This window comes from Oncorhynchus clarkii, chromosome 1, assembly GCF_045791955.1.
Source record: "Oncorhynchus clarkii lewisi isolate Uvic-CL-2024 chromosome 1, UVic_Ocla_1.0, whole genome shotgun sequence".
Taxonomy (NCBI): Eukaryota; Metazoa; Chordata; class Actinopteri; order Salmoniformes; family Salmonidae; genus Oncorhynchus; species Oncorhynchus clarkii.
This window is the reverse complement of record NC_092147.1, coordinates 27,557,691-27,579,518: the sequence shown is the minus strand read 5'-3', so window position 1 is coordinate 27,579,518 and position 21,828 is coordinate 27,557,691. Positions and strand designations below refer to the sequence as shown.

The window sequence follows — 21,828 nt, the reverse complement described above, 5'->3', positions numbered from 1 at the left end:
GTGTACTTACTGTAAATGTTGACATCTTAAATAAGTTGATAATCAGCTCTTTATTGTCATTAAATATGTCACATTCAAAGATTGATTAGGTTATACAGACCACAGTCCCAACGGCAATCAAGCATGCACAGCCTTACCTGGAATGCTTTATTTGTTGGTTGCATTCACTTAAAAGTGTTACCATTGAAAAATAAGGTTTCTACCAATGCATGCAAATGGTTACTGTAGCTTACCATGTCCAGTCATTGCAGTGTCTTTCAGTGCTTTATCACTCCATTTTACAACAAAAAAATGTATCCTTATGATCTAGAATATTAGATGCAATATTAGTCCATCGTTTATAACTGTGAAATAGATGTGTGGGAATGTTTGTAAATGCAATAAATGTAGAGATTCTCTCAAGTCAGGGGAGAGATGTTCGGTGGGCTTTTTCTATGACTGAGTGATGAAATTGCAGATAACATTTTCATGCAGGAAGGACTAAGTGCATTCCGCTGTGTATAGCAAAAGTGAGGTGTGATTTAGGGTTAGTGAAGCAAGAGTAAGTGTACTTCTATCTCCGAGAAGCCTCTCCCTTTCTTCCCCCATCTTGTATTTCTAGCTTACCATCACCCAAACGACTTCCTCTCCTGTCTGCTTCTATATTAGTCTGCCTTTCCTCTCTGATTGAAACAGCAAGTCTGATGAAAAGGCCATTTTAATATTGTCATCTACAATCTGTGTGGAAAATGGAATGGATTTTAGTAAGTATAGCAGTGAAATGCTCTGATACCACAATCAATGAATGTGTAAACATAATTGAAGTTGAGAGAATATAGACTACTCCTGTTATATTATTGGATTTCCTTGTTGCCTTTGTACGGCACCAATATTATTTTGGATCTTGTATCTCACCACACAGGAAGCTATGTGTTGGGATGGCCTAAGTCAATAGCAAATGTATTACATTGCATTATGGGTTTGTGGGAGGATAGTCCCTTAGGATAAAGACTGGTTTGTCTGTGTGCAATTATCAACGCTGCAGTGGGATGCTTAGAAATGCCTCTGTCATGTGCTGATGGCATGTTGTCAGTGTTAGATAACATTATTGACTTAATTTACAGTTTGTTAGTTGTCCAGTGCCGGTTCAGTGATTATCACTGGAATTGGGCCAGGCCTCAAAATGTTCCCAATATGGTTTTGTTTTAATTGGGCATTGCCTACATCTGTCTATCAGCTTGCCCCTTCCCTGTACATATGTACGTATTTCATTATTTAAACCATCTTGAGATTAAGCTTTTCAAACTTGTTTGTTTTACTCACAGGACCATCCAAGTGTAGATCACAGGCAGCCGGCCGGTGGCACCTTAATAAGGTGAGGACGGTCCCATATTAATGGCTGGAATGGCATAAATGGAATGGTATCGAACATATCAAGTTTATACCATTCTATTAACTCCATTCCAGCCATTACTATGAGCTGTTCTCCACTCAGCAGCCTCCTGTGCAGATATTCATTATTTTGTAGTATATTGCACAGTAAAAAGGCTAATTTGTAAATAGGTTCAGTATTTATGTCTTAGTCACCAGAGTGTGTATTGGTGTTTGTGTGTGTGGTACTCAGTGGATATACTGTAGGGAATCTAGGCAGAGACATCCATTCGATTAGTTATTTAATTCACAGGAGCTATATTTAAAGAGAGCATCAATAAAACACCAAGTTTCCTTTCATACAATATATGTTTAAATAATGAAAGGTAATATTCATGTATGAAACTGTTCTCCCTTGTTCTCCTCTCCATGTGTCTGATATCTAGTCATAATATCAGTTATTAGTTAAGATCAGGATGGTGATTGCACATTCAACAAAGCTAAAACACGTCTATGTGAATCTTAATGATAGGTAGTTACTTTTGTTCACTCTTTTCATTGACATCCTTACATGTGAAACCTATATGGAGATAAACATGGTCATCATGAATTTGGAATACCTCTTTCCAAAGGAGACCTTGATGGGAGGTGCCCATGCAGATAGTAAATTGAGGTAGCACTCTGCTAAAAAATATACAGTACACTAATATGGTCTGTTAATAAGCATCTCATAGAAATTACTACAACATAACGCAAATGCTCATCTCTGTGCATTGCACATTGGATAAAAAAAGCCAGTCTTTTCCTGCAAAACATGGCTTTCAATTAAATATTTAAATAGTGATTATTAATTGATAGGAATTTCTACAAGCTCTGTTGTGAGAGAGGGAAGTTTTACTGCTGAATTATTGAACTTGTTTTAAAAGCATCTGCACACAATTAGAGGGGATTTTTACTAGAAATATGAAGTCGTGCTTCAGAAATACTGATAGAGGAAATTTAGGAATTTATACAAGTATTCTCTTGTCTGGTTACCAGTCTTTTTAGCTAACATTCCACTCCATGCCACTCCTGTCATTTGCCAAAAACCGGAGTGGCAAGGGGTGGAACGTAATACCTGAACAGAGACTGCAACCAGGCTAGGTATTCTCTTGTAATTATAAAAAATGTGAGTGTTTCTGTGTGTGGTTGCAGTACCTCCCTGATATCTGGTAATGACAGGGCTCTCTTTATTTGCTACTCATACACCAACTTAATCTTTATTAATACTAATTGATGTACTTTTTTTCAAAATCAATATTCAATTTAATGGATTATCAACAACATTTTTAACAACCGGAGTACTATGCCAAATATTCTTTGTGTAAATTCCAAGCACAAGGAGGTGTAGAGAGTAAGGTGTAGACCAAAAAAAAATGAGAATCTTAATCGTAATATATATTTTTTAATGCTTTCTATCACATCCTCATTATAACAGTATCAGCCAGAGAACGCAACATAAAAAATCTAAATGTAACAGGGTAATAATATAAGGATGAAACACCAGATATAGACAAACTAGATGGTAATTTTCCATGAAGAAAACTTGTGGGACTTGCTTTAACTCTTTAAAAGTATTTTTGTGGTAGTGGAAGAAGTTTAAAACATTTTAATTAAGCTAATCAGTTAAATATAGTCAAAGCTAAATGTAGTAAAATAATTGGTCTGCTTACTTTGATATACTACTTTATCAACCTTATTACCTTGGATTGTGGGGCAGTTAGAGCACACATTTCATCAGAAATAACTACATCCAGACTAAACTTTTATACACTCTCCTACTTGAATATCACAGTATATGACAACTGTAATAACAGATTACAGAAGATAATGAGGCATTGATGAAGTTTTAAATAAAACATAACTGTATTTTTTCACAACATATTTGGACGACAGCAGGATGTTCATTAAATCCTCTCTGGGCTGGAGGAGGATAAATGGGAAGAGGGACCCACAGGCCAGAAAGGGGGAACCCCTTCCTTCAGAGCCCCTCTGCTCCCAGGGGGGGACACAAGTTAACTGAGCATAGCATACATCTGATAATCATTATTTGAAATGCAATTGTAGTTTTGTTTTTTTACCATGAGCATGTAGACAGTTAAAAATGTATTTTGCTTTCACAACGTATTTTGACTTTTGCTTTTTTACACTAACATGAAGGAAGAACTAATGCAAGCAGTGAAATGTGATACCAATGTTTTGGTCAAGATTCATACCTGAGAGATGTCTGAAGTGAAAATGCAGTAAACCGTCCCCTCGCCCATACCCGGGCGCGAACCAGGGACCTTCTGCACACATCATCACCCTCGAACCATCGCTCCACAAAAGCCACGGCCCTTGCAGAGCAAGGGCAACTACTACTTCAAGGTCTCAGAGCAAGTGACGTCACGCTATTTAGCGCCCACGCTAACTAAGCTAGCCGTTTCACATCCGTTACACCTTTTTGACCTTCCTCCTTTTTCCGCAGCAACCAGTAATCCGGGTCAACAGCATCAATGTTACAGTATAATTTTAAACCGTCCCCTCGCCCATACCCGGGCGCGAACCAGGGACCTTCTGCACACATCAACAACTGACACCTACGAAGCGTCGTTACCCATCGCTCCACGAAAGCCGCGGCCCTTGCAGAGCAAGGGGAACTACTACTTCAAGGTCTCAGAGCAAGTGACGTCACTGATTGAAACGCTATTTAGCGCCCACGCTAACTAAGCTAGCCGTTTCACATCCGTTACACTAGCTGTAGTACGTCTGCAGCACACCTGAATGGAGGCAATGTTGTGGATGAGAAATTAACACTGGATTTTCAGCCTGGTATTCTTTTCTGTGGTAGCAGCTTGTATCAACCGTGCGTACCCTCTATCATGAAACAATGTCAAGATGGGCTTGCTTGACCTGGATAGCAGATCCTTGTTGAAGTTGCCACAGACGATGATCGGTTCAGTGCCTTTAATGTGTTTATTACTTCTTACCTGTAGAAAATTCTAATTTTGGCACTTCAAACAGACTAAGTAAGCAGGGGTATTAATGCTCAGTGAGATCATATGTTGCTGTGGTAACCAGGGAGCTTTCAATAACAAAGTTACATGACAGTGGGAAGTTAGATGAAAGGAAAATACAACTCAAAAATATATTTTGGTATTTGTTTCATTAGTCCACTGTTGATAGTCTAATTTGTTTTGCATGTCAGCAATCAAGTTTTCAAGATATAAAACTTTCAAAATACAGAAAGTGTCACAGTATGATATAAAACACATGACACTTTATGCATTTTGAAAGTTCTATGTCTTGAAAACTTGATTGCTGATATGCAAAACACTTTGGGACTGTATCAACAGTGGACTAGAGAAACAGATACAAAAATATACAGTCGTTTTTGAGTGGAATTTTCCTTAATGAAAGCAGTTGATACAATTACTTAAACAGCTTTACCTCATGATTGGTAGAAGCTATTCCTTTTCTGATTTCAGATTTGAAAAACAGAGAATTAGAGGAAGTTTTCATATGCTCTGCTTTTTTGTCTAATTTGTTGGAACCTCGGTTACCGAAACACATGTACGTTTGATTGGTAGAATATAATTATGTCCTAATTTCAGTTTTGAATATCAGAAAAGCAGACTTAGATATTTCATGTGCTATGTTTTTTTCAAATTTGTTGGGAAAGTGGCCTGAGTAGCTAATTGTGTCAAAAGCGACATTGTTTACGCCGAATAGAATACGTCTTTATCAATAAAACGTCACAATAAGGTGCAGAGCGTTCAATTTTCCTGCTGGGGGGCAAGGAGACCCCCGGCTCCGGAATTGTTAAATAAATGTTAACTATTTGGCTGTAATGTCATCACCTCTTGAAGAGCATAGTCAGAACTACACATTTCCGATGATTCCATGCAAAACAATTACGCACATTTTAGCTCTATCATCAGAGTTATACAGCAAGTAACTGCATCCTTTTCATGGTCAGTGTTAGCTGATGTTTAATTTGCAAGCTATCGTACTGATATAAATGTTGTACAGTTGTCTACATAGTGTGTAAGTGGACCTAATGTAGTTGTTTTTCTCCAACCAACATAGTCCTACCTAGCGAAGTTAGCTAACGTTATCCCCTTTTCAACATTGTTTTTAAGAATGTTAAATCACGATTGCTGCTGACACATGATAGGCTACATTGACTGATGGACAACGTCAAATTGGTTAGCTAGCTAATAACACATCACGTCAATATGGCTAGTTAACGAGCTAACTTTCAGGGGATAAACTAGATGGCTATATCCAAATATTGTTTGATTTGCTTGCCATCTATAGGGGTGATGACAGTAGTCCAACTGACAACTTTACCACGACGAGGATTTATCGATCTAAAGCTCGTTCCAAAAGCCTAATTTCTGATGAAGCAAGGCTAAATGACACGTTGTTTGCTTAGCTAGCTAGCCAGCTAGCTACTTGCCAAATGGATAGGCTACCCTCATGTATCTGAACATACATGATCGATTGATGTTTACTGATCATGAAAAACATGCAGTTACTTTCTATATAACTCTGATGATACAGCTTAACGTGGGATAATCGGACATGTGTAGTTCTGACTATGCTCTTCAAGAGGAGATTATATTAAAACCAAATACTTATAGCATTTGCCCCTTGAAAACGGCACGCAGTTGTCAATGTTTTTAGCGGAGTTGAGGGCTCCTTGGCCCCCAGCAGCCAAATCGAATGCTCTGCACCGTATTGTGACGTTTTATTGATAATGACCTATAGACTACTGGTGTCATTATGTCACAATGGGCCCATTTAGAATGTTGAGGAAATCACTTGAAAGTTGATGGAGGAGGATAAGAAAAACAAAAAGCTTAATAGTTTAAACAAGTATAAATGTTATCAAAAAGTTGTATAATAGCACACTATTCCAGGCCTGTCTAAGCGTTTTAAAGTTTCTAGCTTAAACTGTGTAAGAGGTGTAGCGTTCTAAAAATAACTAGAAGTTAGAAATAATTATTGCTGTCGCAAGTCCCATTATGCAAGTCCCATTAATAAAAAGTCAGAAGTATGACAAAGATTTAGAGTGGGACGTTTGCTGTCGCAAGCCCCATTAAAAAGGTTGATTTGGGAGAAAAAGAGAAGAGGAAAGTCAAACCAAGCATTGAGAATAAATCATCTTATATTCATTTTCATTCCGCTCCTGTTCACATTGCAATCATAATTAGCAGAAGTACCTTTTATTATCTTTATTCATTTTGTTAAATGTAGAGTTTAGGGATTGAGCCGAAGGCAACGTCAGTCTGTAGGGAAGAGTGTCGACAGGGGTCATGAGGGAGAGCTGGTTTGTGCTTCTCAGTGCACAGTCATTCAAAACTCATAAAGGGAATGCCCGGCACATGCACCTGGTTACAGTCGTCAGGCAGCTGGAGGTGGGTGTGATCTGGGGATGGGCAGATAGGGTCATGAAGGTCAAAAAACAGACAGCAATGGTTGTCAGGGTTCACAGCATGGGCTCTCTGCAGAGCACAATCTCCAGCTCGGAGCGGTACAGCTTGCCCCCGTCCGACAGGGCCATGATGCTCTTCTTGTAGCCAGTCAGGTTTTTGGTGTCCACCTCCTGAGAGAAGACAAGACACCCTTATCCATACAGGTGCTTCTATAATGATGCATTAGAATGAGAGATTCAGCATTATGGGGAATTGAGAGTTAAACTCCAAACCTTCAATATTATCTCACCTTTTTGTTCTTTTCATAGAGGTCACGCAACAGAGCATCGAGCTCCTGCTCATCAATGTAGCCGTTTCCATCCTGGAAGGAAGAGGGGAAACGTATCATTTTATTTTATTTATTTCACCTTTATTTAACCAGGTAGGCTAGTTGAGAACAAGTTCTCATTTACATCTGTGACCTGGCCAAGATAAAGCAAAGCAGTGTGACACAGACAACAACACAGAATTACACATGGAGTAAACAATTAACAAGCCAATAACACAAACAAGTCAATGACACAGTAGAAAAAAGAAAGTCTATATACAGTGTGTGCAAAAGGAATGAGGAGGTATTCAATAAATAGGCCATAGGAGCAAATAATTACAATTTAGCAGACTAACACTGGAGTGATAAATGAGCAGATGATGATGTGCAAGTAGAGATACTGGTGTGCAAAAGAGCAGAAAAGTAAATAAAATAAAAACAGTATGGGGATGAGGTAGGTAGATTGGGTGGGCTATTTACAGATGGACTATGTACAGCTGCAGCGATCGGTTAGCTGCTCAGATAGTTGATGTTTAAAGTTGGTGAGGGAAATAAAAGTATTGAACTTCAGTGATTTTTGCAATTCGTTCCAGTCACTGGCAGCAAAGAACTGGAAGGAAAGGCGGCCGAATAAGGTGTTGGCTTTGGGGATGATCAGTGAGATATACCTGCTGGAACGTGTGCTACGGGTGGGTGTTGTTATCGTGAGATAAGGCAGAGCTTTACCTAGCATAGACTTATAGATGACCTGGAGCCAGTGGGTCTGGCGACGAATATGTAGCGAGGGCCAGCCGACTAGAGCATACAGGTCGCAGTGGTGGGTGGTATAAGGTGATTTGTTAACAAAAAGGATGGCACTGTGATAGACTCTATCCATTTTGCTGAGTAGAGTGTTGGAAGCTCTGCGCACCAGAGCTCCAGTGCTCCCCCACAGCCCGGTCTATCCGGTGCCTCCTCCACGCACCAGGCCTCCTGTAGGTCTCCCCAGCCTGGTGGGTCCTGTGGCAGCCCCATGCACCAGGCTGTCTCTCCGTCTCCTCCCTCCAGGTTTTCTCTCCAGGCCAGAGCAGCCCGTCTGTCCTGAGCTGCCAGAGCCGCCCGTCTGTCCTGAGCTGCCAGACCAGCCCGTCTGTCCTGAGCTACCAGAGCCGCCCGTCAGTCAGGAGCTGCCGGAGCCGCCCGTCAGTCAGGAGCGGCTGGAGCCGCCCGTCAGTCAGGAGCTACCGGAGCCGCCCGTCAGTCAGGAGCTGCCGGAGCCGCCCGTCAGTCAGGAGCTGCAGGAGCCGCCCGTCAGTCAGGAGCTGCCGGAGCCGCCCTTCACTCCGTCGCTGCCGGAGCCGCCCTTCACTCCGTCGCCGCCGGAGCCGCCCTTCACTCCGGCACCGCCGGAGCCGCCCTTCACTACGGCGCTGCCGGAGCCGCCCTTCACTACGGCGCTGCCGGAGCCGCCCTTCACTCCGACACCGCCGGAGCCGCCCTTCACTACGGCGCTGCCGGAGCCGCCCTTCACTCCAGCGCTGCCGGAGCCGCCCTTCACTACGGCGCTGCCGGAGTCGCGCTTCACTACGGTGCTGGGGGAGTCTCCCGCCTGTCCGGCGCTGCCGGAGTCTCCGGTCTATTTGGGGCCCGCTGTTAGGGTTCCCAGTACGAGGTCAGCGCGAGGGTCGCGGCTCCAAAGGCGCCACCTAAGTGGGCCAAGACTATGGTGGAGTGGCTTCCACGTACCGCGCCAGAGCCGCCACCGCAGACAGACGCCCACCCAGACCCTCCCCTATAGGTTCAGGTTTTGCGGCCGGAGTCCGCACCTTTGGGGGGGGGGGGGGGGGGGGGGGGTACTGTCACGTTCTGACCTTAGTTCCTTTTTTATGTCTTTGTGTTAGTTTGGTCAGGGCGTGAGTTGGGGTGGGTAGTCTATGTTGTATTTCTGTGTTTGGCCTGGTATGGTTCTCAATCAGAGGCAGCTGTCAATCGTTGTCTCTGATTGAGAATCGTACTTAGGTAGCCTGTTTTCCCCATGTTGGTTGTGGGTGATTATTTTCCGTCAGTGTTTGCTCCATACGGGACTGTGTCGGTTTCCATTTATTCTCTTATTCTTTTGTTTTCTGTGTTCAGTTATATTTCATTAAAATTATATTATGGACACTTACCACGCTGTGCATTGGTCCGATCCTTCCTACTCCTCCTCAGAAGAGGAGGACGAAAACCGTTACAACGCCCCTTGACATTTCACTCATGAATCCAAGAGCAATAACTTTAAATGCATAAGGAGATATTATGGAGAGGAAGGGCCATGGCACTGAAGATACAGTGGTGTTGTGTTTCTTTGGGAATGCGGGGGAAACAGGCTGTCTTGGTTGCGGGCTGTCAAAAAAGTTTTATTTCTCAAAGCTCTGTGCATTTACATTTTGGCACTGTAGCCATGTTAGTTTTCAGTTGACCTGGTGTGCTTCTTACTATCGCCAGTCTTTTTACCCATAATCCCATAACAGTGACAGCGGCTGCCAGTGATTCAGCTGCAGGGGGAGGTTGAAACAAACACTGAAATAATTATGCACGTAAATGTTTGACGCATATCGTGTATACACTGGCAGTGTTTCATTTCTAATTGAGTGTCTACCCCAGTCCTCTCAGCAAGCCTCTAGTCCAGACATCGGCACGCAAATATTTGTTCAACTTAAATACCTCTATAGCAAACTGTATCCTTTTAGAATATCCAATCACATATCTAAATGTACCTTGTCGTAGAATGTGAAGATAGCACTGAACTGCTCAGAGGTCAGCTTGATATCCTGTAAAACACATTCGGAAATAACAGAGCACCATCATTTTACTGAGTTAAATAGCAAATTAATGATTGTGTTAGGAAATATCTAATTATCATGTTGCTGGTATGTTTATTAGCCAAAATTACTGTGAAAACTACATTTGTTTGAAGGGATTATCAGTTCCTCTTGCACACTCCTCACCTGGAATTTCAGTAAGAAATTTTCCTGAACTGGGAGAAGCCTTAAAAGAGAAGAACAGAGAATAATTTCCATGAAAAAACTTGTTAGGAGTGTTGGATGCTGAAGGCACACATTAAATATAAAAATGTCTTCTTAGTTGCTGACAGTCACCTCGCCATTTCAGACAGGCCCAGCTTCCCATCTCCGTTTAGATCAAACATCTTGAGCTGCAGAGAGAGAGAGAGAGAGAGAGAGAGAGAGAGAGAGAGAGAGAGAGAGAGAGAGAGAGAGAGAGAGAGAGAGAGAGAGAGAGAGAGAGAGAGAGAGAGAGAGAGAGAGAGAGAGAGAGAGAGAGAGAGAGAGAGAGAGAGAGAGAGAGAGAGAGAGAGAGAGAGAGAGACATTAAAGCAATGGGCCTTCCGCAGTTGTGACGGCAAGTTTGGCTCTTCACACATTATTATTTTGATTTACCTCTGTTGGCAGTCTGTTGTACACACAAGTTGCTAGTCAACTCTAAGATTGGTAAAGATTGGTTCTCTCCCCAGAGTAATTCAGGTCAAGCTTTAGGCCTTGAGGTTGAAACAGGTGTTTGCACATATGCTGTAGGAACACACAACCCATAGGACATTGTGAGTCCCACTCCCAACCACTCAACCACATAGCAACCACCAGCATGACGGGACAAGAGTTACCTACAGTACACTCTTAGAAAAAGGGTTTCAAAAGGGTTATTCGGCTGTCCCCATAGGTGAGCCCTTTTTGTTTCCAGGCAGAACTCTTTTTGGTTCCACGTAGAACCCCTTTGGGTTGCATGTAGAACCTGTGGTTGCATGTGGTGCAGGATGTTGGTTACTTCTCAAATAAGTCTGTGAGGAAGGGTTTGGGTACAATACAGGAAGGGATTCATTTAGACTGAAAAGACTCACTATTGTCTGTGTGTACTCGTGAAGCTTCTGGTCATCGTAGTGTCTGTTGGCTTTCTTCAGCAGGTCTGAGAGGAATCCCTGTGGAGTGGAGAAATATGAATAAACTATAATTGACTAATAGGTCAAAAACAATCCTATGACCTTAGCGAGCCGGGCTTGTCTATACTTTAGCCCAGAGGCCCCAGTTATTGGTTTCCGTCAGTTATATAAGTATTGGCTTACATAGAGTTGGAGGTATCACATACTTTCTCAGATCCTTTATTGACAGAAAGGGTAATGCTATCTATCACTACCAGCTTGTTTTACAGTAAGACCCTGCTGATAAGACAGCAGAAAATATTTTAGAAATGAATTACAGTTTCAGACAATAGCATAATGGGTGGTATTACAAGTCATGATTTGTATAGTGTCCTCGTCTGACAGCCACTGAGAAGAGAGGCATTTGCATTGTCCCCATCTGCCTCACTGCATCAACTATACCTGCAAGCATTTGGGTGTTGGTTTCTAAAGCTTAATTTACATTGTATAGCATAATGATGCATCTATCTCCTTGTTTTCTTATAGCTGGATCGAATGACAAGGAGAGATAACTATTGACTTTGGTTGGAACTCTACCACAGTTTGTAAAAGGACATACTGTAAATGTCTCTTATGGATGGGTAGTCATTTCCTGCAGTCAAATGACTCATGGGTGGAATGTTATTCATATTCTTCATAATTTCATAATTAATAGAACAGCTGAAAATCTGTTTTTTCTATATCAAATGGTTTTGTCTTCTGTGATGTATATGAAGTGTAATATTGGGTTGCAAACTCAAAAATGTAACACATTTCAACTGTATCTGACATGGTACTTGTGTCTTCTTTTTCTAAGCCCCTTTGGTTTCAAATTAGATTTGTTTAAGACTACCAAGAAACACTCTGTGTGACCCTGATTTAGCCCACTGCAGTAAAACGTTAACAAGTGAGAAACCATACCTTCAGTTCATTAGCTTCAATGTACCCACTGCGATCTGTATCGTATCGTCGCCATGCCTATATATGCAAATACAAAGTCACACTCATTAGAAAGAAAAAAAATAGACATAGCCAATCACTTTCTCCCACAGTAGTACCAATCACTTTTTAAATGAGCCACCTCATTCCTCCACTCACAATCAAGCACACTCTAATGTTCTGTGACACCAAAGCAATCGAACTGGATTGTATTAATAGGATTGCATGGGACATGCATTAATTACTCTCTGGCGGGACAGAACATTTTTAAAAGAAGAGGAAGAGCACAAAAAAAATCATATCCAATTTCTGTGGCTGGTAATTGTTAGCTTTTTCTTCCTGTAATCACACTATGATTCTCATGATGCTTTCCAGATTTTCAATTCCATTCTCCTACACATTGTGAGAGGGCAAGGAGAGAGAAATGCATTTTAATTAATGTTTTAATCTAGCAGCTGTCCCTGATTCCAGAAAGTGCTCTTATCAAAGATAGATGCCCTCCCTCTCCAGGTCTATGGAGAATTACAGCAGCACATCTATAATATATGACTCTGAAAATAGAAGTTTGTACTTCCTCAATCTATCCTTTTAAAAGCCTTCCCTACCACACCTGGTGATTAAAAAATATTAATTTTCTCTTTCTCATTTCAATTTTTCTGCCTTTGACATAATGGGTGTCCATTGGGTGACTGGGTGGTCCCTCCTGTTATAACTGATAATCAAACTCTCTCCATTCACACTATGAGGACTAATCTGACAGAGCTGTCATGTGTCTTTGAAATAGTCTGCTCCATGAGTGAGTGATTGTGGCTTTCCACTTGGCAGAGGACACATACAGTATGACAGAGAAAAATAATCTTTGAGTATGATTTGTTTTAGCAATGTAATTGCAGTGCAATTCAGTAATCTGATTTATGTATGATTTGGGCAAGGCCAGGAATCCTACATTTGGATTGTTATTGGCTTTAATTGCTGTGTCTAATTGTTGTTTTTCATTCTGCCTTATTACAGTAGCTCTATATTTCCAATCACAACAACACACATAAACAGCCTGTACCCGTCTTCAAATTCTTAATACTCAAACCATCTATTTTCACCACTTACTGCCATGAATTCAGAACTAGATCCCACAAACTCTCTGAAGCAAAGCAGGAAGTTTTCCTCTGTGGGCAAAATCTGAGCTAGCTGGAGAAAGAAAGAAAGATTAATGAGGGGGAAAAAATTGAAAACTTTTGTTTCTCTGTGTTTGATAGTGTGAAAAATACTGTGTTAGATGATAGAATCTTATCTCTTAGACAAAGATTACTTGAATAAAGCATCGAGTCACCAACAGTTTCAGAACACATCTACCGTAATAACGTCTGATTGTTTCTGCATTGAAATGCAAACTGTCTGAGATCATTAGGAATAATCCTCACTGGTTTATTCAAATCCTCAATGACCTGAAATAGGAAATGGAAAAATGTCAGCTCACCTCAGACATCTCAATTCTCCCATCTGCATTCTTGTCAAACTTTTGCATGAACTCCTTCATCTTCTCTTTGAAAGTGGAGTTTGATGGGTCCTGTAAAACATGCACAAATACATCCAAATACAGTTTGTCATGACATAAACATCAGTAAAGATCAGTTGTTTTTTAATGCAAACCGTCCTCTCATGTTATAGGGCTGTGGTCACTCACATTGTTGTGACAGAGCTAGTTTTAGATGTTAGTGGTTGTTACACTGGGCAGACAGAGATTGTCTCTCTTAAACAGACAACCCTCCCCTCCCCAGCTAAAGGGCTTGTCATGTTCTAGTCACAGACTTTATGCAGCTCCATGGAGTTTATGTAACATGATTACTGATGCTCTCTGATTCCTTTGCTGTACACACACGAGATGCGGTGACAGAAACATTATTGTGCTGACTCCTCCCAAGAAAAATCATATTTTCTATCTGTGGGAGAACTCTCTGGAGAACTTTATTTTGATGTTGATTGAATAATTAATTAGCACTTGGTTGGACAAATCAGTCACATTTTAATTACTGCTAGTGGTCCAAACTCAGTCCTCGGGACCTAAAGGGGTGCACGTTTTGTTTTTTCCCCTAGCACTACACAGCTGATTCAAATAATCAACTAATCATTAAGCTTTGATCATTTGTTGTGCTAGGACAAAAACAAAAACATGCACCCCTTGGGGTCCGGAGGACCAAGTTTGGGAAACTCTCTCCTAGACGGACTGGACAGCTTACAGGCATGAGTTCATATCTCTAGGGCTTGTTACGGAACTCAATTAACCACCTACCAGAATAGGCCACAACCTTGATTAGTGAGGAGATGCCAACATGTGATTGTTGGATTTAAAGAACAATAAAAACACTACCCTCACTGTTGTCAGTAAAAGTTTTTGGTAGAATTCCTTTGTGCCATTGCTTGTTATCCTGGTACGGGAAACTCACATGACACCAATAACTATGTCAAATATGTTTTTGCAAGAGGTTGTGGTCCTTTGGTTTCACCTGATAAAACTCCAAACATAGTTAACTTTCTGTTATAATTAAAGACCAGAGCCATGTCACGTTCCTTCACTCAATTCAATCAAACCAGCATTACAGTATATCTGCTGTAGCATACTGTATAATAGCCCTAGAGAAATTATGTAAAAAAAATAGTTTTGGATTAAGTACTGTAAAAAATCCACATATACCCATCAGAGACAGAATAGGCCTCAGACATACCATAATGGCAGTAGTTATGTAAACAGAAATACTGTATGAACATTGCATTGAGATGTTTGATTGAATTGAGCCTTTAGTCAAGGTCCAGGGATCATTCCCTTACCACTCCGGCCCCTTTCCTTGAAATCTCCAACTCCCTGAAGAAGTTCTCCAGTTCCTTGCCCTCGATATAGCCATTGCCTGCAACAGAAAAAAACTGTGATTTGACCAATCATCCAAAGATTGTATCTAACATATAGGTAGACTGTGAAGCATCAAATATCCCCATGTTATATACAGTATAGGACCACTGTGAAATGTGCATAAATGTGAGAAGTGAGATTGTACATACTCTTACATTTTATAGCAAACTGGGCCAATACTTCCCTGTTTTACAGCAATTTTTTCAAGTTTATCTTGCTTACTGGCTGATTGGATGGCTGGCTCAATGACTGACATTATAACTAGCTAATTTGTTGTCCAGGTGGTTAGCATGCTGCGAAGTTGGCTCTGGCTGACGTAATTGGCGAGATAGCTTGCACCCAAACCATGGAAATTGCTTAATTAAATCCCTTGAAGGGGTCTCCCAGTCTTGAAATGCACCACTACTCCCTCTCTCTCCCTCTCTCTCTCTCTCTCTCTCTCTCTCTCTCTCCGTCTCTCTCTCTCTCTCCGTCTCGCTCCGTCTCTCTCTCTCCGTCTCTCTCTCTCCGTCTCTCTCTCTCTCTCTCTCTCTCTCTCTCTCTCTCTCTCTCTCTCTCTCTCTCTGTCTCTCTCTCTCTCCGTCTCTCTCCGTCTCTCTCTCTCTCTCTCTCTCTCTCTCTCTCTCTCTGTGCCTCTAATTGCGTCTTCCAAAGTCTTTTAAGTCCAGTTATTTGAAAAGACAATGGGGAAATCTCTGCCTGGCATGAAAGTGTAAGAAATCAATACAGTAATCTCAACTTCAAATAAATGAGGATTTCCCATCTGTGCCTAGTTGCACCCTTGCCAGGACTATTTGGATGTCTATAAATAATGGTTAAGGAAATTATAGCTTTAAAAAAGGCAACACTAGTGAGATGGTTATTATAGTGGCTTTTGACAAAAAACAACTATGCATTTCTTATCAGTGTCGCGATTTAAATGTCTTACAAATGCCTGTGTATTAATTTGCCTGTGGATTCTAGTGACATTTGCAAGTGGCTGAGTAGCGACGTCTCTGGGGAAGCAGCCAGTATGATATTTACCAGAAGAACAAGTATATGTCATTATGAACAAAGAACATTTGCATTTTGTGACAGCCCTGAATTTGTCTGAACCTTCTCAGTGCTTCTCCTCCCGATGGGATTACACAGAAAACATGATTTACTCCATATAGTGCGGATTTAATCCTACCAATATCATCATGAATATGAACTTTGTATAGCTATGTGTTAGTAAATCACTTAAGCACCAACAAGCTGGAGTTGAGCATGTACAGCTGAAGTCAGAGGTTTACATACACCTTAGCCAACTACGTTTAATCTCAGTTTTTCACAATTCCTGACATTTAATCCTAGTGAAAAGTCCCTGTCTTAGGTCAGTTAGGATCAACCACTTTATTATCAAAATGTGAAATGTCAGAATAATAGTGGAGAGAAAGATTTATTTCAGCTTTTATTTCTTTCATCACATTCCCAGTGGGTCAGACGTTTACATACACTCAATTAGTATTTGGTAGCATTGCCTTTAAATTGTTTACTTGGGTCAAACATTTCGGGTAGCCTTCCACAAGCTTCCCACAATAATTTGGGTGAATTTTGGCCCATTCCTCCTGACAGAGCTGGTGTAACTGAGTCAGGGTTGTAGGCCTCCTTGCTCACACATGCTTTTTCAGTTCTGCCCACAAATGTTCTATAGGATTGAGGTCAGGGCTTTGTAATGGCCACTCCAATACCTTGACTCTATTCTCCTTACGCCATTTTGCCACACATTTGGAAGTATGCTTGGGGTCATTGTCCATTTGGAAGACCCATTTGCGACCAAGCTTTAACTTCCTGACTGATGTCTTGAGATGTTGCTTCAATATATCCACATAATATTCCACCCTCATGATGCCATCTATTTTGTGAAGTCCACCAGTCCCTCCTGCAGCGAAGCACCCCCACAACATGATGCTGCCACCCCCGTGCTTCAGGTTTGGGATGGTGTTCTTCGGCTTGCAAGCTTCCCCCTTTTTCCTCCAAACATAACGATGGTCATTATGACCAAACAGTTCTATTTTTGTTTCATCAGACCACAGGACATTTCTCCAAAAAGTACAATCTTTGTCCCCATGTGCAGTTGCAAACCGTAGTCTGGCTTTTTTATGGCGGTTTTGGACCAGTGGCTCCTTCCTTGCTGAGCGGCCTTTCAGGTTATGTCGATATAGGACTTGTTTTACTGTGGATATAGATACTTTTGTACCTGTTTCCTCCAGAATCTTCACAAGGTCCTTTGCTGTTGTTCTGGGATTGATTTACACTTCTCGCAGCAAAGTATGTTCATCTCTGGGACACAGAACACGTCTCCTTCCTGAGCGGTATGATGACTGCGTGGTCCCATGGTGTTTATATTGCGTACTATTGTTTGTACAGATGAACGTGGTACCTTCAGGCATTTGGAAATTGCTCCCAAGGATGAACCAGACTTGTGGAGGTCTAAAAACAAATCTGAGGTTATTGGCTGATTTCTTTTGATTTTCACAGGATGTCAAGCAAAGAGGCATTGAGTTTGAAGGTAGGCCTTGAAATACATCCACAGGTACACCTCCAATTGACTAAAATGATGTCAATTAGCCTATCAGAAGCTTCTAAAACCATGACATAATTTCCTGGAATTTTGCAAGCTGTTTAAAGGCACAGTCAACTTACTGTATGTAAACTCCTGACTCACTGAAATTGTGATACAGTGAATTATAAGTGAAATAATCTGTCTGTAAACAATTGTTGGAAAAATGACTTGTGTCATGCACTGTCACGCACTTTCATTAAAGATGTATAAAGGTAACCACGCTGCATTTTGGTCCTCCTTTCTTTCACCAGAAGAAAACCGTAACATGCACCAAGTAGATGTCCTAACCGACTTGCCAAAACTATAGTTTGTTAACAAGACATTTGTGGAGTGGTTGAAAAACGAGTTTTAATGACTTCGACCTAAGTGTATGTAAACCTCCGACTTCAACAGTATATTGCAGAGAATGCTGTGTATGATAATGTGAAATATACAGTACACTAGCCCAGAGTATGTAATGCAATGTCCCATGATCTTTCAATTATCTACTCATTTACTTTTGGGGTCTATTTCATTGGAGAATTTCCATCCACAATGAATGAATCCTGAATGTTTGTCTAAACAATTGTGGCAATAGAATGTGGCCAACTGTATTGGTTTAGGTCCCACTTTGTGGCCACAGACATGTCCAACATTACCTGATATTAGCTTCCTATTTATTCTTAAAAGTCAAGGTATCCCTCAGAATGTAACAACTTAATAGTAGCATTCTACTGTTATGCAATCAGAATGCATGATAAGACTTAGTTTGACCCATATGTCTTATCCTCTCATTATGATCTTATCCTATCAGCCATTTTGAGTCTTTTTTTTACATATAGAATGATATGCTATTAGTTTACAATTACTAGGCTAATATCATTAACACATGCTGAGAAACATTGGCAATCATTATGGTGTTATGTGTTTCACGTGCCAGTACATTTGATGAACTGTTCAAAAATACTATCTGATTACCTAATCCCCACAAGACTGGTGGATTCTGATTTCGAAGCCATGCAGAATCTACAAAAGAGTACATTATAACGGGACTACACTATCATGTCAAGTCTTACATTTATAACAGCATCACAATACACATCTGAAATGTCAATATCAGACACACATTCGTTAGGTATATACAGTAACTCTGTGTGTTCTCCATAGGAAAAATATTAATTTAACATTTTTTGTGCGCTTTATAATTTCAGCACCATGGACAACGGCGAAATCGGTATCCCAAATTATCTAGACTAGCCCTTTAGGCATATTTGCACCAGAGCAGAAAAGCACCCCGTAGGCCTACTCTATCCGTATGTCATGTTGTCTTTGCAGCAAATGCTCAAGCCAGAGAGACAGTGCAGTGTATGCCCTATAGGGTGGAACCACAGCACCAATCCCTGTTTGCGCTCAGAGAACATAAACACCCAGAGGGAACGTAGAGGGAACGTGATCCAAGAGACTCCTCGCGTTTTGAGGATTCTCATTCCGCTTCAACAACTGGTCGGGACGGAATGTGCAGTTAACACTATTAATGGGGGAGGATGCCCAGATGATGCGAATGGTAATGAGTGTGGAGGGGCGTGGGCTCGTGCGCTTGAAATGAGCTGAGAACTCATTTTATACCATATAATACTGGAATTATACAGTAACCTGTCTCCGTTTTAGTTGGGATTTAATCTGTATCGTGAATTACACTAATTTAATACTATTGAATCAAACTTTTTTTATGCCGAAAATGTACGTATACAGTAGGAATTTGATTGACCAACTTCCTCCTCTTTTCAAACATTTAGTTATATTTTAGACGCAACTTTCTAAAGCAGGATTCCAACCATCAATGACCATCAATGATGATGCCTATGGAATCTGTCCTGGGTCCTGACACCATCATCCATTTTTTTCTTTTGTTTAATCCTTTATAAAACAATACAGTTGGGTAATATGGCTAGTTTATTTAAGTATTCAGTTAGATTGTAAATGATTAGGCTAAGGCCTATACAAAAGTGTAACTTATTGTGTGGTTAGGCTACATACGTTTTATATGGACGACGGACCGTGGCACACGCCCATCCATCCTTTAGCGCACCGTGCACTGAGGTATGGACTAGCCGTCAGATGCGTATTGATCGACCAAACAGACTGATGTACATTGTAATACTGATGTACTACATTTATCTGATTGGATTATTGTAATAACAGAATAAAAGCCATGCATCCATACAATCAACCTTTTTAAATTAAACATTTCCACGAGCAATTCATACACAGTAACCTATTCTAACCTTTCTAATGATATAATATAGTGGCCACAATTAATTACCTTTATTTATAAATAATACATTTTAACAATCTCAACAGTAAAACCAGGAGTTTTCTAGCTGCTTTCCTAACTGTCAAGCACTTATTTTCTTTTCCACACAAAACGAAAAAAGAAATCGACATTCAAAACATCCAGCGGATTAGACCATACGATATTTCATCTTGGACAAAAGTTATGATATACAACACTTTTTAGACAACGCTATCCCAATATCCAAGCTGCATCTTTAAAAAAAAACGAAAAGCCTATGATATTTTCTTATTGTAAACCAAAATATGTGATGGACTATTTATATCCTATGTAACCTACTCTATTCGACATGTTAGCTTACATTTATATCTGCATTTGAAACAATACCTAGTTTTAAAAAAAATGCTGCGTAAAATTCAAAGTAACATTTTGGACAACTTTGCTCTCCGGTACTGACCATCGGTATCGAAATGGTTCCAGATGTCGATGAACTGGGTGGCGCTCAATTCCGCCAGATGAAGGTGTGGAGGCTGCTGTAGTTTGTTTGCCATCTTCCCAACAACTTTTCCTCCTGTGAGCTAGAATATCCCGTGCAAACTTTTTCTCTGTAGGTCCACAATCCACACTGTAACAACCCTGCGCGCTGCCGGAGCTTTTAAACCAAAATAGAGACTGCAGTTCCCATATAGCCATGCAGGTGGCGCAGTGACACCAAGATCAACGCCCCCACACATCCATTCGTCTGTGTTCGGCTGCTTCTGCGAGGTATCATGCGGAGAGGGATATTTAATTAATAGTCCGAATGCATCCAAAGAACTTCAATGGACTGAACCTTCTGTTGCTGTTCGGGTTTTGAACTCTGCCACCTCGAACCAGATTTCTAGGCTATTTGGTTTAAATTATGTAAATCACAGTGAGAGTCTGTGCAGGAATTGTATTGCTCCATGTGCAGAAAGTGCATCAAATTCCCTCAATGTATAATTTCCTTCTTTTATTTTCATTGTCAATGTGCATGCATGTCGAAGATGGATTGGCATTGAAAATGGTATTAATCCTTACTGTGTGTTTAATTGTTTTCAATAGACTTCATGGACACATCTGTGTTTACAATCACAGTAGGAGAATCTGGTAGCAAGGAATTTCCAAAAGGCTTGGGTATTATCCTCAGTCAGGAGAACCAGAGCCCAGGGAGGAGCCATGTCTGTGCAGTAGGACTGAGGAGCATGGTAGTAATTATGGTAGTCTTACTTCTGCTGTACAGCCACTGCACTGCATGAAGCTGTTGCATGCACAACTCACTCAGCTTTAATGCCAATTACTAGGGCTTCGGTGATAGGATTCAGATGAATTAGAAATCCACACTGTAATCATATTTCATATGGCCCTGGAGGATTCAGTGATAAGGCTGAAATTCTTTGAGGACCAGAGCATCCAACAAACATATTCCTTTACAATTATGAAACCGCATTTACCATGCAAATCTTAACACACTTGTTATGAGTGCTCATGTCAAGGGTAATGGTAGATCTGGTTTAGGCGACAGCTAGTCAGTCTTCCTGGGGTCCGACACATTAAAAAAAGACATTACAGACAAAAATACTTTACAATTTACGTACATTCATTACCATTTACATACATTTAAACATCCTTGGACATGCAGATCGAGTTTCAAAGGTCAAGAATGACAATGATCAACGCCTTATCTGTAGTGAGCTCAGAAATGAGGACACACCTTGCTGTAATAATGTGAGTTTCCATTGAGTGAGAGGCTACTGGCTGCAATTTATAAGTGGGCTTTAGTCCATGACTCTGTCTGGACTGAGCTGCCCTGGCTTTGTGGCACAGCGTCACAATATGATCCTTTGGCTAGTGGTGAAAATTGTGAATTTCCTCTGTTACTGAGAAATATGTCCAGTAAATCAATGCATCCACTACCTGGCAGTCTCACACTTCCTCTTATCTCCTCATGACATACTGTGTGTTTTCCTCTCAAGGCCACTGGTGAGGCCCCCCTCATTGAGAATAAAGCAGAGGGACTACACTGGCTCTAACACTGACTATGACACTCAATACAGAACAAAAAA

At 40.9% G+C, this 21,828-nt stretch overlaps 1 protein-coding gene across 1 annotated transcript; it reads right to left on the bottom strand.

Annotated features, from left to right (window-relative positions):
* Positions 1–6,523: 6,523 nt before the first annotated feature.
* Positions 6,524–20,355, bottom strand: LOC139415976 (calretinin-like). Its single transcript, XM_071164186.1, has 11 exons — positions 20,202–20,355; positions 14,807–14,883; positions 13,458–13,547; positions 13,088–13,168; positions 11,966–12,022; positions 10,988–11,065; positions 10,233–10,288; positions 10,083–10,122; positions 9,852–9,905; positions 7,099–7,170; positions 6,524–6,979 (listed from the first exon to the last, which is right to left on the bottom strand). The coding sequence occupies exons 1-11, from the start codon at positions 20,293–20,295 to the stop codon at positions 6,863–6,865; spliced, it is 816 nt and encodes a 271-aa protein (XP_071020287.1). The 5' UTR covers positions 20,296–20,355; the 3' UTR covers positions 6,524–6,862.
* Between the last annotated feature and the right edge of the window lie 1,473 nt (positions 20,356–21,828).